This window comes from Hemiscyllium ocellatum, chromosome 46 (assembly GCF_020745735.1).
Source record: "Hemiscyllium ocellatum isolate sHemOce1 chromosome 46, sHemOce1.pat.X.cur, whole genome shotgun sequence".
Taxonomy (NCBI): Eukaryota; Metazoa; Chordata; class Chondrichthyes; order Orectolobiformes; family Hemiscylliidae; genus Hemiscyllium; species Hemiscyllium ocellatum.
This window is the reverse complement of record NC_083446.1, coordinates 4,609,212-4,628,204: the sequence shown is the minus strand read 5'-3', so window position 1 is coordinate 4,628,204 and position 18,993 is coordinate 4,609,212. Positions and strand designations below refer to the sequence as shown.

Here is an 18,993-nt window from a genome sequence, read left to right as displayed (position 1 = left end):
CATAATTTTGTTTCAACAAAGAGAGTAGAGTACTATTTTGTTATTTATAAACGTACATTTCTGCCACTTCAGGTGACGTAAATGTAGACATGCATCCGACGTGTTCAACATTGAAACCTGACTGAAGAGTTAAAAATCACACAACACCAGGTTATAGTCCAACAGGTTTAATTGGAAGCACACTAGCTTTGGGAGCGACGCTCCCTCATCAGGTGATGAAGGAGTGTCGCTCCGAAAGCTAGTGTGCTTCCAATTAAACTTGTTGGACTATAACCTGGTGTGTGACTTTTAACTTTGTACACCCCCAGTCCAACACCGGCATCTCCAAATCATGACTGAAGAGTGCTTTTCATCAGTGCCTCAAGAGGGCAGCGTATGAGGCTGCAAAAACAGGACATCCTTTCATTTCCAATTATTGGAGAAAGCAAATTTTAGAAATGTTCAGGGTTTTGTCCCATGAACACCATCCTCTGTTTCTTTTGGTTTCTCTACAATGTTGTCCTCTCCAGTTGTATTCTTGACTGAGTGACCATCAGATACCTTAATTAAGCAACCAGTTACTAAACAGACATATACATGAATAAGATACAAATTCGGAGCTGGCATGGCATGGTGGGTCAGTAGTTAGCACTTCTGCCTCGCAGGGCCAGTCAGACAGGTTCGATTCTACCCTTGAGTGACTGTGTGGAGTTTGTACATTCTCCCATGTTTGCATGGTTTCCTTCGGTGCTCTGATTTCCTCCCACAGTCCAAAAATGTGCAGGTTATTTGGATTGGCCATTCTAAATTGCTGATGGTGTCCAGGGATGTGCAGGCTGGGTGAATTAGCCATGGGAAATGCAGGGTTGCAAAGATATGACAGTGGTGTGGGTCTGCTTTTGGGACAGTCAGTGTGGACTTAAAGGTCCAAATGGCCTGTTTCCACACTGCAGGGATTCTTTGAGTATGCTATTTGTCACCTCAGTTCTGCTTCATCATTCATTAGGATCATGGCTGATCCAATCATGGCCCAACTTTATGTTCCTGCCTCCACTCAAAATGGATCCTCCACTCCACTTGTAATTATATTTAGCTATGTGTGAGCAGATTATTCAACTGTGGGAACCAACACGGAAAGCCCCCACCCTGTTCATATGCACTCATCACTCATTTCGATCAGGAGCAGGAACCCTGATTAGTGTTCCTTTCATTACTCAAACACTGAGGCCAACTATAGTGTCCCCTACCTTCAGAATAACCCGCTCAGCACAGTTCAGGATGGAATCTTCACCTTCCTGGTCTGCATTATCCATGAGTAATTGGGAAGTCTGGTTATTACTTATTTCATATTTCAATCCCACATTTCCACTACCTACACCCAAAAATAAAGCTACCAAATGCTACTATGAAACTGTTGGCATATTTGGAGGTATAGTTGTGCAACAGAATGTGCCACGCAGTGTGTCCCACAGAACTAAGGACTTTCAAATATTCTAGACTCACTCTTTCTTGAAACTTGTATGCAGTATAAAAATAGCATACTTCTCTATCTCCAAGTTGTAAATGAAAACATTAATTAATTATAATGTGACTTTATTCTATAACGCATTGTACATACCAGTATAGCATCTGGACTTGTAGCTTCTGGTCGGTCTGGATTCCATGAATAACTTCCCCCAGGAGAAAGCTTTTCTCCTTTTCGATGCAGCTTTAACCCCACTGTGTGTCGGTCCACAGTTTGTAATATTTTCTGTGCTTCTTCGTATCCCATGTCATCAAAGTAGATAGTTGCACTCACAATTTGGTCACCTAAGGAAAAAAAGGTCATGTTTATACATTTATCCATTATCTTTCAAATCACTGAACATTTGAAAGCATTAAGAGACTCCAAGATAAAAGCCAAGCTCAGCCCTGCCTCAGAATAGTCTGCACAGGAGTAAACCTGTAAATCTGAGCACTGCCTAGTGTGAATCTATGATATTCAGAAACAGTTCCTAGTCTGTGCAGCATTAATAATCTCAGTTGAGCTGGCAGAACTAGCTATCATTATTATCACTGCCCCAACCTATACCTTTTTATTATTTGTTCATGGGATGTGGGCATTGCTGGCTCAGCCAGCATTTGGTGCCCATCCCTTACTGCCCCTGAGAGAAGTGGTGCATGCTGTCTTCTTGAAGCCCTGCAGTCTCTGAGTTGTCAGGGCATAGACAGTGACGTTAGGAAAGGAGTTCTAGAATTTGACCTTGTGACTGTGAAGGAATTGCAATATAGTCCCAAGTCAGCATGATGTATGGCTTGAAGGGGAATCTCCCTTGACCACGTTTGCCATAAATTATACGGTGCACTATTTTGTAAGGATAGAACTATTAGTCTATAAAATCCCTACGGTGTGGAAACAGACTATGTGGTCCAACAAGTCCACACAAACCCTTCAAAGAGTAACCTACTCAGACCCATTTTCCCTACAGTATTCCCATATATGTTGACCTTTACTTTCTACATAGTAGAATTCATGGGACTGGAAGGTGGTGTTTGGTACTGTGGGTGAGTTGCAGTATTTGAAACACACTCGTGCCACTGTGAATTCTTTTAAATGATTCCAGCTGAAATGTGGAGGTATTTTTGGACATTAGTTAAGGATAGAATTGTGGCTTGGTTGTGATGCTGAACAACTTGCCAACACTCATGGACTTAAGTCTTGTTCAACTAGATGAAGTAGAACAGACAGCCATTGAAATCTGCACCTAATCAAGAGTCAGAGTGTGCAGAAAATCCAAAGAACTGCAGATGCTGAAAAGCAGAAACGCAAATAAATAGTGGAAAGCAAAATTAGCAGGCCTCGCTGCATCTGTATCGAGAAAGCAGAATTAACATTTCAGGTCCAGTGACCCTAAAGAAACAAAGTATTTATTATCTCATAATGTTGTAGCTTTTGTCAAGAGCAGAGGAAAATTGATATATAATATCAACTATGGCCTAAACTGACTAATAGGTTCCAAAGTTCCCTAATTGAGTGACCTCAACTGGCTTTTAATTCACAACAATTAAACTTTGTAGCTTTGAATGGACACAGCTATTGTAGTAAAATAACATATTTCATAATGCATAGTTCAACAGTTTTCTCTATTGGGGTTGGGAAAGACAGGGTGCTTTTGAAAATATTACATGGCATTGTAACCTCTCCTTCCCAACCACCCAGTCCAATTGTACACACCAGGTGGTAGAAATAGTACCAGCATTCATTTAGTGTACATAAATTGGTAATCCTGTGACAGGTACCATTCTCTTACATGATTAAAATGACACCTAGAATATGCCATTACCACAACAAATGTTCCCCCTTGACCCTTACCCACCCACCCCCACCCGATGTGAGAACTCTCTGCACGTACAACTTACTGTACAACTTTATAATTAATACAAGGTTTCTCTCGATTATCTTACTTACCTGTGCAAAGGGGTAATTGAAAGGCAGGAGGTGCTGTACATTAAAGTTTTGTTTAATTTTTGATCACGGTGGCTCAATGGTTAGCACTGCTGCCTCACAGCAACCGGGTTCAATTTCAGTCTCAGGAGACTGTCAGTGTGGAGTTTGCATGTTCTCTTTTTGTCTGTATGGGTTTTCTCCGGGTGCTCTGGTTTCCTTCCACAATCCAAAGGTGTGCAGATTAGGTGAATTGGCCTTGCTAAATTGCCCATTGTGTTCAGGGATGTACATTAGTTAGGGGTAAATGTAGAGTAATAGGATAGAGAAAATGGGTCTGGGTAGATTATTCTTTGAAGAGTTTGTGTGGACTTGTTGGGCCAAATAGCCTGTTTCCACACCATAGGGATTTTATAGACTAATAGTTTGATCCTTACAAAATAGTGCACAGTATAATTTATGGCAAAACTTGGTCAAGGGAGATTCCATCAATTCAGTTTAAAGTCTGTAGGACTGTACTAAACCCAGAATATTTCCGATAGGTTTCTGATCATGTAGACAATTTTAAAAAGGTGTTTAAACAATCACAGCAAAACCTCCAAGAATGAAGTTAATTAGGTTTGGTTTGGAATAAAATGTGGGGTTAAGAGGATCTCTATGTTTAGGAATCAAACCATTTGTTTGAGTGTTCAATTGAAGATCTGCGTCCCCTCAAGAGGGGCCTCTTGGTTTGAGTTCGGTCAAAGGAATCGACAAATGCAGTCTATTCAAAAAGCAAGGTTCATTATTTTATTAAATTAAGGTTGACGCAATTCTATCCAGCAACACAGATTGAAACTTCTGTGTTCCGGGGTGAAGTTGTGCAATTACATTCGAAAATTACACGTTATTTATATGTTTTAAGAAATAGTACAGCCTTAATTACAAGAAAGACCAATCATACATAATAAGGTGACATGATTTACAGCAAGTTAATCCAATGATATTTCCTGGGAAAGGGTTCTTAATTACAAAAAAAGTCCAATCAACCGTAATATGGCGATATGATTGAAGACAGGCTAATCCAATGGTATTTTCTTTAAGAAGGTTATCTAATTTACGTAAATTGTCATGCCATGTGTTAGTTCAAGGTTAGTTCAAATGGTCAATTAATGTGTCAGTATTCATCTTATGAAAACTCTACTGTCCTCTTATCTTTGAACTGCAAGTTAGTTCTGCAAATAAGCAGTATGGTTCACAGGCCATTTTATAGTATTCTTTTAAATCAAGAAACCATTTTGTTGTAATAAAAATCTACATATTTTGTTGCCTAAATTCAAATTTTAGATCCTCACAACAACCAGGGTATAGTATGGGCAAGGAACACGAGCAGTGCAGAGCCGAACCATACCTTGCTTCATCACTCCACTCTTTCCAGCTGGAGAATTCTGCACCACGTCCTTGATGAAGATCCCTTCATCACCACCACTTATACTGAAGCCATGCGCAGCCGCTCCTGACCAACTGGGGAGCAGCACATCTAAATCGTCTTCCTTTTTTGCCATCTGCCAAAATCAGAAACAGCAAAGTATTAGCTGCTCCCTCCTCCCTGAGGGAAAGCTAGAAAAGGTGAGATGTCAGGCTGTCTGAATTGGGCATTACCATTGCTATGTTGGTTATGAAAAACAAAGAGGAGAAAGTGAGGTCTGCAGATGCTGGAGATCAGAGCTGAAAGTGTGTTGCTGGAAAAGCGCAGCAGGTCAGGTAGCATCCAAGGAGCAGGAGATTCGACATTTCGGGCACAAGCCCTTCTTCATGAAAAACAAAGTTCAATGCGTAGAAGTGTGGGAAGATTGGATAGAGATAATGCCAATAAATGGTACAAACTTAAAGGAGATGCAAGAGACAAATCTGGCACAGTCTTTTTTTTACTTTAGGAAATGGAAAGACACGTTAACAAAATATAAAGCATTGAGCATTCTGAATCAAATTAAGTAAGTAATTGTTAAAATTTATAAAATACCATTTGACCTCAATAGGGTCTTGATTTCTATTCTGGGAACCGCATTTAGGAAGGATGTGAAGGCTTTGACCAAGGTACAGAAAGTACTTACTGGACTTATTACATTCAGGGCATGGGGTAGTGGGATACATCAGGGCCCAATAATTGGGACCCATGGGTCTGGAAGGAATGTGCTCAGATCAGGTGTGGGGCCAGGATTTCTGTCCCTGCCCTGATTACTGTTGCCTGGAGAGATTGGTATTAGATAATGTTACATAAATGGTTTCTAATCAAACTTGTCAAAGATATTGAGATATACATAGGTGGGACTTGAACCCAGACCTCCTGGCTCAGAGGTAGGGACACTACCATTGTACCACAAGAACCCACTTTGATTATTTTATTGTTATATTAGCTATGACCTTCAAGTGCCTTGGATTTAAAAGGCAGGATATAATTGGACCAAACTGGAACACCAGAGTTCAATTTTAAAGAATACACTTCTTCCTTATTTTGTATTATTTTACATTCTTGTAGTAAATTTACAAAGCTTACAGTAATTTTTAAGTATGGGGCTAGTTGAAGCACTGGTGTTTCTTTCTGGGTGATTCAGGAGATGTAACATTTGACCCACTGTCCACAGGATGCAATTAAGGTGTAACAAGTTGAAACAGTTTCAGTTATCGATGTATATATAGGAACATCAAATAGAAAGATTGGCAATAGGATAAGGCTTTGTAATGAGAAACTACATGCAGGCATTGATTTTTAAAATATGATAATTAGTATCTCAATCTAGTTTTCAGATGGGCTTATTCCACTTTCTGATGTTATGCTTTGTATCGCACTTTTTTTTAATTGTCCAGCAACAAAAAATACTACCTAACTGGCTTTAAATATTTCTTGCCTCTAATCACCCTGGAGGTCAGGAATTCACAGCAATTAGATTTAAGTTTTGAAAAGGATAGGTTGTTAAAAGCCAAATAAACGCCATGTACTTCACATGGAATAATCTTCTTCTTAATAAGCTGCGGATCATCGGGGATCTGCTGGTATTTTCTGAACTGAGCAACTACAGAGGAACCTGGATTGTCTGAATGACGCGGGTGGGGAGTATTTTGTTCAGATAACTGAAATTTGGATAATTGAACGCCGAATAACACAGCTTAGCCAAGCATTGGGACCTCGCGATCTTGCCGGATAATCGAATGCCAGATAATCGAGGTTCCTCTGTACTTGAAATGGGGTGTGTTCACAAACACATTTGTGTGCTGCTGTGTCAATGGGGTTTGAGGGGTAGACAAATGGAAAGAACATACCTTTGTGCAGTTTCTCTGTCTCTGAAAGTATGAAACAAAATCGCTGCCGGCTCTTTGGTTGGTGCAAGGTTTGTAACTTCACTTTTGTGCTTGCTTCAGGCGCACAGCACTGGAAAAAAAGAGGAGCAGTTGTCACGATCCAGCAAGTTATTCTAAGTCCCATGTACCATCTACCAGTCCGATCATTTGTTTTACATTTATATAGGGAAATATCTTTTTCACCCAGAAAATGGCAGATGCCTGGAATTCACTGCCCGGTTTGATGGTTGAGGTGAAAACGTTCAACTCATTGAAACTCAACCTGGGTCTGTAGCTGAAGCACTGTCATGTTCCGGAAAGTGGAATCAGAACTCAATTAATTAATAGTTGATTAGAATGGGCAGTCAGTTTATTGTTTGTGTTTATTCAGCTGGTCCAGACACGATAGGCTGAATGGTGTCTCTCTCTGTGCCCTCACATTTCATAGTTGTATGACTCCAGAAAAAATAATTAGGAAAGCTGATGGATTGTCACAACGGTATAGCTATTGCAATGAAATGAAAACCACTACCCTTATCCATGACTTGTGACTCCATTCCAGTGCTCCCCAGTAGCCTGAGCAGGACATCTGAGAAGATCCATCAATACTTTCCCTGGGGAAAACTCCTGCATTCAAAGGGTTTCCTAACACCTTAAAAACCTCCTGATCTATCATAAATGATACAGAATCTTCTTAACTGCAAGAAAAAGCTCCGCCTCTTTCAGCAGAATAGATGAGCAAGCATAAATTATGTTACACAGGCTATCAATTCTGTACCGTGCTGTTTGTCATCAATGGTGATGACTGAAATCTTGCTTCTCCCCTGACGACTTTGTTATTAAGTGAGTCAAACAGACCCATTCAATAGATATATCAACAAAGTGTCAATGTTGGCAAGTTTTCTGGAGGGTTCCTCTCCACGAGCCCTTGCAGATTTTCTCATGTTATCTTCCCAAACTCACTTATCCCTTCCCACAGGCACCCCGCTTGTTAAATTCCCCTACTCACTATGGCCACTACCAGGACCTCCCAGGATTTCTTGCCACCATCTTTAAAGACCAGACTTGGACCTGGTCATATGCTGGAGTCCACAGCTGCCCTGCACAGTTCCTGTCAACTATCCCAGCATCTGCAGTCCTCGCTTTTGCCTGACTATCCCAGACGTGTCAGACAAAGGGAAATTGACATCCACTTTGCTGACTTGGTGGGTCCTGGTGGAGAGGGGTGCATGGAATCATTGACCTTGGAGTATTCACTGAGGTGCTGATGCCCGGTGTCAAGATGGAGGGCTAGAAGAGTAAGCATTGAGCTGGATTTTCATGTTGAGAATTCTGGCTGTCTAGTTAAATCCAGTGGGTGGGTGACTACATATTGATAAGGCAATATTGCATAAAAGTAATGATGTTAGCATATGCTAATGTATGCAAATAGAACTCTTGTCACTCACTAGCGAGAGCCTCATCTTGCCATTCAACACTTGGAATTGATCGATTATATGAAGTAGACTTTAGTAGTAGATCAAGGAGAAAGTGAGGTCTGCAGATGCTGGAGATCAGAGTTGAAAATGTGTTGCTGGAAAAGCGCAGCAGGTCAGGCAGCACCCAAGGAGCAGGAGATTCAACATTTCCTGAAGAAGGGCTTATGCCCCAAACGTTGAATCTCCTGCTCCTTGGATGCTGCCTGACCTGCTGCGCTTTTCCAGCAACACATTTTCAACTTTAGCAGTAGATCTCAAACAAGGCATGACAAAGTCAACTAAGGCTAATTTCTTTACTTGTCACGTTGTTGAGTGTGAACATCAAGCAAGGAAAGGATAAGACTAGCCTGTAATGGGCACCATGGTTTACTGGCCTTGCAGAACCAAATTAAACTGTTGGAAAAAGAACCAAAAGATGCCATGAGAAAAAGTGCTTCTCTGCAGAATGGTTAGAATATGGATTGCTTTTCTTGGGAGGCATATTGAAAAAGCAGGAAAAAAAAATTGAAAACAAGTAAGGAAATGGTAGGATAGAGGAACTTGTAGGTTACTGTTACAGAATGCCAACATAGACACTTAGAACAAAATGGCTTTATTCCATGCTGTAACCATTCCTGTGATTCTATTACGATCACTTATTTGTTCTTCTTCATAAGGAAATGCCATCCAGGCAAGGCATGGTAATAGAACAGCAGCCAAGGAAAAGTCCCCCAGCAAGAATTAGTACCTTCAAGAGAAGGAAATGCTTAATATTGACATTGGGAGTTGGACTTAAATGTCCAGGCTTGTTTTCCTGAGTTGTTTTGTTTTCCTGAGTTCAAACATCCCTTACTTTGATGAGCACAAAAGCTTCAAAAAGAATCTAGACCAGAACAATCTGCTTTGGAAACAGAATTATTTTGCTCTGGTTATATTCTGGGGAATTAAAATGCTGGTGTTTTGACAGCTGTGAAGGAAATGTAGCTTTCAAAGGGTCAATTCCAGTGATTATCCAACAATGCTTTCCTCATGCATAACATGCTGGGGCCAGTCTCCCATTACTGCCAACTTTAAATCAACATCTGCTCTTCTAATTTGACAAAACTCTGCTTTAATCTGATTAAAACCTTTTTTGACTATCACAAACACAAAAGAACAATATTTCAACAACTTAAGAGTTTGCAACACTGCTTTGAAATCTAAGGTTGCCTCTTATTAGAGTCATAGAGATGTTCATCACAGAAACAAACCCTTCAGTCCAATTTGTCCCAGGCCAAACAGATATCCTAAATTAATCTAGGCCTATTTGTCAGCATTTAGCCAATATCCATCTGAATGCTTCCTATTCAGATACCCATCCAGATACTTTCTAAATGTTGTAATTGTACCAGCGTCCACCTTTACCTCTGGCAGTTCATGCTTCAAAACAGGGACAACTTCCCTGCACTTTCTCTAAATGGTGTTGTGGAATCTTTCACATTCACCAGACAAGCCAGCATTATCTAGACCTATATGAGGAACTGGGGATTCAGCTACTGAAAGACACCTGTGGATTTGTAATTTGCCGTGAGACTGGAAAAGAAAACCGTCGGATATCAAGCCTTGAAATTAAAATAAATAAAAGCTGAGTCACTCAAAACACCAGCCCAAACATTTTAGGGTTAGAAACTAGAAAGAGAATTAGGTCATTTGGTCCTTTGCATCTGCTTTGCCATTTAGTAGGATGATGGCTGATCCTCTAACTTAATGTCGTATTTCCACTTTCACCCATGTTCCTTGATACTTTTAATATCTAAACGTTTATTTTTCTGATATATATTGTGACCCAGCCCCCAGCCTTCTGTGGTAGTGAATTCCATAAGTTGACTACCCTCTGAGTGGAAGAATTGTTTCCTCATCTCAGTCCTAAGTGGTACATCCCATTTCTTGAGACCATGTCCCTTAATTCTAGAGTCCCAAACCGGGAAAACATCCTCCCTACATCTAGTCTGTCTAGCCCTGTGAGAATTTTGTCTGTCTAACATAAATTGCCTCTCATTCTTCCAAACCCTAATGAATAATAATCAAACAAATTTCTCTACATTATGCTGTCCCTGCTATCAGCAAAGTGAACCTCTAAGACAAATATATCCTCTCTCAGGTAGGGAGACCAAAAGTGCACACAATTCTCCAGATGGAGTCCTACCAACACCCAGTTTTTTTTTATTATTTATTCCCAGTATGGGGGTGTCGTTGACGAGACCAGCATTTATTGCTCATTCCCATTTTCCCAGAAGGCAGTTGAGTTAACCAAATTGTTGTTGGTTTGGAGTCACATATTAGATTAGATTAGATTACTTACAGTGTGGAAACAGGCCCTTCGGCCCAACAAGCCCACACCGACCCGCCGAAGCGTAACCCACCCATACCCCTACCTTTACCCCCTACCTAACACTACGGACAATTTAGCATGGCCAATTCACCTGACCCGCACATCTTTGGAATGCGGGAGGAAACCGGAGCACCCGGAGGAAACCCACGCAGACACAGGGAGAACGTGCAAACTCCACACAGTCAGTCGCCTGAGGCGGGAACTGAACCCGGGTCTCTGGCGCTGTGAGGCAGCAGTGCTAACCACTGTGCCACCCACATAGGCCAGACCAGGTAAGCTTGGCAATTTCCTTTCCTAAAGGACATTAGCGAACCAGATGAGCTTTTCTAAACATTTGATTTGTAGTTATCATTATCCAGATATTTGTTGAGCTCATCAGCAATGGCAGCATTCAAACCAGGGTCCCCAGAGCATTACTGGAGTCTCTAGATTAACAGTCCAGCAATAATATCACCAGGCCATCGGCTGCTCCTTAGAACTGTAGTATAATTGTAGTAAGACATCCCTACACGTGAACTCCCATCCTCTTGCAATGAAAGGCTATCATACCATTTACCTTTATGTAAGACTGATTTTTATTCACTCGAAATAGGTTGGGAGGTCACCTGACTAAGTATGCTTTCTTGCCACTGTCAGTCAGCTGGATGGCTGGAATGATCAGTTCTGCACCTGCTGAAGTTCCCCTGCAGGACTTTCCACCTTAAACTCTCCCTTCAGTGGTAACCCTCAGGTTAAACCCATCGTCTCTCGCTCTCTCTCTTTAACCATTTACTTTTACCACACTGGCCCTCCATTTTGAGTTACACAAGACTAATATATAGAAACCGGTCCAACAATCCAGTGCAAATCTGAGAAAGTGCTGCGTAGACAGGAATGCTTTCAGATGAGGTGTTGAGCACTTGTTCAGATGAAAAAAAAGAAAATTTAAGATACTACTTGAAGAGCAGGAGATTTCCACAGGACTCTTCATCAACATTTCTCCCTCAATGAACAATGCCAAAAACATTAACTGGTTAGTCACCTCCACAGGAATTGAGCTGTCTGTATTTGTCTGCTGACAGAATAACACTTCTGATGGTTGGTTGTGAAGTGTTTTGAGATGCCACCAAGGATGTAATTAAATGCTACATCAGCACAGGCTCTGTCTTTATTGCAGATGGTTTGCTTGCCCAGCCTTGTAAGTGTCCCATCTGCTATGGTAGGATTTCAATCTGTCTGTCCTAGGACTACAAACCCACCCCAAAATCACATTCCTACACACTGACAGAAGCCTGAGAGCGCATTAGTCATGTATCAGCAACAATGGACTATCTCATACAGCATTAAAGCTGAAGCAGTTGTAAAGCACTTGTGTTTCTTCCACCACAAGACATGACCAAAACGCTGTTCTCTGTCGACTCTGGTACAACAGGACTCAGCGTGTTCCGCAACCGTAATCTGTATACAGATCTGAGGGGTATTGAAGCACAGTGAACATAAATATTGGAAAGGATAAAAAACTAAAGTTTTCTCTTACACGGAGGTGGGGAGTGGAAATCAGCCAGGTTTCCATGCCTGCTTACTTGACTCAATTTGAAAAGTGATTCAGTGGGGATGCCAGGAATTGAAATGAAAAGCAGAATTATCATGCAGTTCAATGTATTAGATGGAGAAGAATGGCCACCCCGAGAGTGGGGAGGGAAGGCAGAGAAAAAAATCCAAAGGAACAATAAGACTTTACAGGAAATACTATAGAATTGGGACTTGTTACCTTTGATTGAAATAATACAGCGTTATTTGTGTAAGATGGGTGTGAACTGACAACGGCACCACCATACACGTAGGAAATGGTCAGTTCCTGAAACACAGGCTACTCAAATAAAAAATGTCTTTGACTGATCAAAGGTAAGCAGAACAGGATTTAGAGACAGACTTGCGTCAACAGGGGGTGCAAAGCAGAACAAGTTAAACAGCAACAGTAAGTGAAATCACAAACGACGGCATGGACGTCAGGGTATTCTGGTTAAAAGTGAGCAGATCCAATCACTTCTTCCCATAGATAACTACGCTTCCTGCACTGAGGGGCCCTTGGTTTGAAGCATTGCACTTCTTTGATGTGCTGATTTGGGAATAGTTGGGGTAAATGGTCCTGATACTTATTTGAGCAGATAGCCCCTGGAAAATGCAAGGGTATGGACGTCAGGTTAGGTGGTATTTTGTGATTCCCTACCCTTCACCTTTTATTCAGTGCTGAGGTTGATACTAGGAGGGGTATGCAATCCGTCTCTTCCAAGCTCATCCAGTAGAATGGAAAATTGTGAAAGCCTCAAAACCCAGATACTTGAACTCAAAGCTTCTCAGACGAACATTTTCAACCAGAAAATAGTATTATGACGTTTATACAGATAGTAAAGGACTCATTTTCAAACTGGGGTTGGGAATTCAACACCTAGATAAATTCCAGATCCCAAACCCATATCTCAGCTGCTATTTTTGAATGCACAACTTAATTGGGCAGGAAGTGAGCTTGGCACCCATTTAGAGGCAAGAGTGTGGTGCTGGAAAAGCACCCGAGGAGCAGGAAAATCAAAGTTTTGAGTCCTCACTTTCACCCATCTAGAGGCGTTAAGCACTTCCAAGAGGTGTGTTGGGTAGCCACTACCTTACTGGGTAAATCCCTCAAAGGGCTAGAAGTGATGCAACACAGAACATGTCCACAGATGCCAAGTTATAGTGCATTGCTCACACAGGCTCCAGTTGGTCTATCAAATGTAATTTTAGTACAATATCAAATAAACTTTCTAATAGTAACATGCACCAGGTAGTTTAGATTTGCCAGAAGAAAACATGGAAATTTATACAGTGGACTTGCCCCCTTAACAAAACCTTAAAAAACAACGGAGTGTGTTAACTGGCCCCAAGAGGATTTCTGGTTCGCCCTGATGGTTTCATGCACCCACACAGTGTCCTAGGCCACGAATTTGAAATCAAACCCATAACGAATCATTACCCTACAGCCACTTGAAAATCGGTTCCAAAATGTGTGACTTATGAATGAAACCTATACATCCTTGTCCAGTTATCCCGGGCTTTCAGACCTGCAGGACCTAAATATTATACACGGTTTTGACTCCTTGATTTGCTTTCAACTTTGAAATCAATAGAGGGGACGATGAGCATAACAACCTGCTCATCATCATCATCATCATCAATAGCCTTTTGATCACATTTGAAACTAAAATCAGCCACATGGCATCAAATGATAAACTAAACTGTAATTCCACTAAAGTGGACAGAATGAATTCTTTTTGAAAATGGCTTTGTCTTTATTTGCTAACTTGCTTCCAAACATGCTCTTTGCAAAGGACATGATTTTATGTCCTTTGGCCACTTCATGCCAAGTCTTCCTTTGCAGATGAGTCTGGGCAGCCTATTCCATCGCACAGGTAGCCCAGCCCCCTCCGTATATTTTGCAACAGGAAACACTGAAGAACAATATTGGACCCACATGCAGCCTGTTTGACTTTCTGTCTCTCCCTAACTGACTTAAGTCAGGCCATTACCCCACCCTGCCTGAGAGCAGCGTTCAAATCTAGGTTCTCAGCATTAAAACATCTCTACAAGGTCCTTATTTGTTCAAAAGGAGTGAACATCAAACCCTCAGTTGACAAAACGTGGACCTGCCCAGGCCTGCACAGTTAGTATGAGACATGGATCAGTTTGCAGGTTTAATCTTTTGTGGTTGTTGCCTATATTGCAACACACCCAGCGCTTTGTTCACACCTGTACTGTCTGCAGGAAACTCTTAAGAGTTTTTCAAGCAGGAATTATCACTAGGACTGAAGCACTCAAGTATTCCAAGACCTCAACATAAAATATTGATTGCATAAACATGGTGGTGATTTAAAATCTGTACAGGGTGCAGACCTAAGTATGCAAGGCAATCCTTCAAAATTTCACCCAAGTGTCCATTCTATAAATATGTGTGTTGCTACCAATGTTTGGCTGCACACTGAGAATTTGGTTTACCCATGCAGGCTATCAGACAATCTCAGCAGTAAAACTGTGGCAATTGCGTCACAGTCTCATTATGAGACATTATCTTTTTCCTCTGATTGTTTAATAACTGGCAGTATAGATCTTTAAAGAATTTACTGCAAACAGCACAAAGATTGTGTAATAAAACAATCGTGTAACTGTACTTAACGGTTACAATGATTTAGACATGTTAACCTTTAGGCTTCAACATAATTTACACTGAGTACCTCAGCAAGGGCTACCATAGCTATGACTGTCAACCAGCAGCACATTCCAACAGATCATATCTACGCTAAGACTTCAACATTACTGTCAGAATGTGACATGCTCTTTAGTAGTCCTCTTGCGTTTGTAACTCAAAGTTGTCCACGCTTCCCTCAACTTGCAACCCAGAAAATGTCTTCTCTCTGTCACTTGTCCAAAGTCCCAAGTGGACTCTTCTGCATTCCTTTTGTTTTGTCATGCTGTATTAAAATTACGCTTCATTGTCCTGCTGTCAGTTCTAAAACCACACTTTGAGATTGTCAGAATTGGGGAACATCTGATGTTATCCATCCAGCCATTCAGCTAAAAAAAAGGGTCCATCATCATCAACACTGACAAACATCAGTGGTCTCTACTGCTTGGATTGGTAAAGCCAGAATTTATTCTCCATCCCTTGAGACGGTGATAGTGAGCTACCTCTTTGAACCACTGTAGTCTATTTGCTGTAGGTAGACCCACAATATACTTCTGAGTCCAGACAGTGAGGGGCTTGGAGGGGAACTTGCAGGTGGTGGTGTTCCAATGTGTCTTTCTAAATGGAAGTGGTCTTGGGTTTGAAAAATGCCGTCTAAGGGACTTTGGTGATTTTCCATAGTGCATCTTGTAGATGGTATCCTGCTGCTGCTGAGCATTGGTGGTGGAGGGAATGGATGTTTGTGGAGATGTATCCATGTGAGAAGATGTGAGCTCAACCAATCAGACTCTTACATCAGTAATCACAACTTGGGCACAGGGATAGGAAACAGGGAGGAAGGCTAAAACATTCCTGAAGAAGGGTTTATGCCCGAAACATCGAATCTCCTGTTCCTTGGATGCTGCCTGACCTGCTGCGCTTTTCCAGCAACACGTTTTCAGTTCAGGCAAAAACTATAGCCCAGCAAGGATTCAGTACCTTCACAGAACAAACAAGTTGTTCCAGAAATGACTCTTATTCCGCCAACAATCTACTGGACCTTGTAGTGGTTCTGTTCGCCGAGCTGGAAGTTTTTGTTGCAAACGTTTCGTCCCCTGGCTAGGAGACATCATCAGTGCTCTGGAGCCTCCTGCGAAGCGCTTCTTTGATGTTTCTTCCGGTATTTATAGTGGTCTGTCCTTGCCGCTTCCGGGTGTCAGTTTCAGCTGTCCGCTGTAGTGGTTGGTATACTGGTCCAGGTCGATGTGTTTGTTGATGGAGTTTGTGGATGAATGTCATGCCTCTAGGAATTCCCTGGCTGTTCTCTGTCTGGCTTGCCCTATGACAGTAGTGTTTTCCCAGTCGAATTCATGTTGCTTGTTGTCTGAGTGTGTGGCTACTAGGGATAGCTGGTCGTGTCATTTCGTGGCTAGTTGGTGTTCATGTATGCGGATTGTTAGCTGCCTTCCTGTTTGTCCTATATAGTGTTTTGTGCAGTCCTTGCATGGTATTTTATAAATTACATTAGTTTTGCTGGACCTTCAAACCAAAGCTTGGCATCTCCTGATTGCTATGTCTTGATCTATTCTATGCTGCAAGTCCCTTAGTCTTTCAACAGAGTTTCTCCCTTCTAAACCTACTGTTCCTTCTCTGCAGATTTCAACCCTTACTGCCAACAGTCTGACCAGATTCTCGTTGCCCTTAGTAGGCATGACGAAGCAAAAGAATATCAACTGGCTGCTTTGTTACCGAGTATCACAAATTAGCACAATCTTGGCTTCGCCTAATGACCCCACCCAACAAACATGCATATTCCCCAATGTAGCTCAATACTATACAGTATCATATGTGGCTCAGTGGTTAGCACTGCTGCCTCACAGGACCTAGGTTCAATTCCTGCCTGTCTGTGTGGAGTTTGCACGTTCTCCCCGTGTCTGCGTGGGTTTCCTCCGGGTGCCCCGGTTTCCTCCCACAGTCCAAAGATATGCAGGTCAGGTCAATTGGCCACGCTAAATTGCCCGCAGTGTTAGGTGCGTTAGTCAGGAGTAAATACAGGGTAGGGAAATGGGTCTGGGTGAGTTACTTTTCGGAGGGTCGGTGTGGACTTGTTGGGCCGAAGGGCCTGCTTCCACACTGTAGAGAATCTAATCTAATCTAAAGATTACTTATGTTCCTGATCACTCACAACATGACCAAATGGGTCATATCCATCAGAAATTCCCTTCTCTCTGATTTATTAGATTGGAATTTCTTGATGCCTGCAAAAGGACAGTAGTCAACAGAAATGGTAACACTCACAATTAAAAAAATTGAAATATCCACGTCATTATTAAAACTGCCTACAACGGCCTCCCATCTCTGCCCTACTCAACTTATGTGCTGCTGGCTCTCACCCATGCTTTCTGACTATTCCAGACTGGATAGTTGCACCACCATCACCCCCCCCCCCCCCCGTCTTCCACTGTCCTTAAAATTAAGCTCAACCAAATCTTAGGATGCAGGTTTGCTCGCTGAGCTGTAGGTTTGATATCCAAACGTTTCATTCCCTGGCTAGGTAACATCATCAGTGGGGACCTCCAAGTGAAGCGAAGCTGTTGTCGCCTGCTTTCTATTTATATCTTTCTCCTGGATGGGGTTCCTGGGGTTTGTGGTGATGTCATTTCCTGTTCGTTTTCTGAGGGGTTGGTAGATGGTATCTAGATCTATGTGTTTGTTTATGGCGTTGTGGTTGGAGTGCCAGGCCTCTAGGAATTCTCTGGCATGTCTTTGCTTAGCCTGTTCCAGGATAGATGTGCTGTCCCAGTCGAAATGGTGGGTTTTTTTTCATCTGTGTGGAGGGCTACGAGGGAGAGAGGGTTGTGCCTTTTTGTGGCTAACTGGTGTTCATGTATCCTGGTGGCTAACTTTCTTCCTGTTTGTCCTATATAGTGTTTGTGGCAGTCCTCACATGAAATTTTGTAGACTGCCACAAACACTACGTAGGACAAATAGGAAGAAAGTTAGCCACCAGGATACACGAACACCAGCTAGCCACAAAAAGGCACAACCCTCTCTCCCTCGTATCCCTACATACGAATGAAAAAAAAACACCATTTCGACTGGGACAACACATCTATCCTGGGACAGGCTAAGCAAAGACATGCCAGAGAATTCCTAGAAGCCTGGCACTCCAACCACAACGCCATAAACAAACACATAGATCTAGATGCCATCTATCAACCCCTCAGAAAACGAACAGGAAATGACATCACCACAAACCCCAGGAACCCCATCCAGGAGAAAGATATAAATAGAAAGCAGGAGACAACAGCTTCGCTTCACTTGGAGGTCCCCACTGATGATGTTACCTGGCCAGGTAATGAAACGTCTAGATATCAAACCTTCAGCTCAGCGAGCAACACCTACACCCTAAACCTCAACCTGAGCTACAAACCTTCACAAAACTTGCAATCACCCAAAACTCTGTTGGTCCCATGTTTACCCACACAACATTTTATTTAGCCATTATTCCAGTAATGACTGATCTACAAGGACATTCAGCAACACCTCAGTTTTAAAGTTTTCACTCTTTCAAACCCCAACATGGCCTCAACCCTTGCTGTAGTTGTAACCTCTTTTAGCACTTTTAGTTCCTACAAGGTACAAAAACAAAATAGTAGATTAGATTCCCTACAGTGCGGAGGCTGGCCCTTTGGCCCAACAAGTCCATACCAACCCTCCGAAGAGTAACCCACCCAGACCCATTCCCCTACTAATGCACGTGGCCAATTCACCTGACCTGCACATCTTTGATGCTGGAAATCTGAAAAAATGACAGAAAATGAACCTTCAATAGAACATCTTACAACTACCTATATTTCTATAATTCCATCTTCTTGTGAATCCATGCTTGACTGAAGGGTCTGTTTCCATGCTGTACATCTCTATGGCTCTGTAAAACCTACCTCTTCAACCAAATCTTGGTCACCCGCCTTAATATCTCCTTCTGTGGCTCGGTGTCAATCTTTGTTTGAAAACGCTGCTATAAAGTCCTTTTGGACTGAAAGTTGTTGTTGATAAACTTCATGTGACTGCACTGTACCTCTGCTAAGAGTCACCCCTCCCACTAATATGTGACATACCCTACATGTCAAAGGGTTTTAAAAAAAATAAATATCATAAGCAGTTCCCTCACTTTTCAAGTTTTATGTAACTTATGAACCAATTTCTGGCCCCCGTGATAAATAAAATTTAATTAAAAAGCAGATGATTTGAACTGTTACACAAGAGC

General features: G+C 41.9%; 1 protein-coding gene across 1 annotated transcript in view; it reads right to left on the bottom strand.

The window, feature by feature from the left end:
• Positions 1 to 18,993, bottom strand: part of ahnak (AHNAK nucleoprotein) — a 61,754-nt gene that overhangs the window by 21,956 nt on the left and 20,805 nt on the right. Inside the window, exons 2-4 of the mRNA XM_060855858.1 lie at positions 6,704 to 6,812; positions 4,794 to 4,947; positions 1,598 to 1,788 (exon numbers count right to left, since the gene is read on the bottom strand). Of these exons, the coding sequence (XP_060711841.1) occupies positions 1,598 to 1,788; positions 4,794 to 4,947 (345 nt within the window). The 5' untranslated portion in view covers positions 6,704 to 6,812. The remainder of the gene's footprint in view (positions 1 to 1,597; positions 1,789 to 4,793; positions 4,948 to 6,703; positions 6,813 to 18,993) is intronic.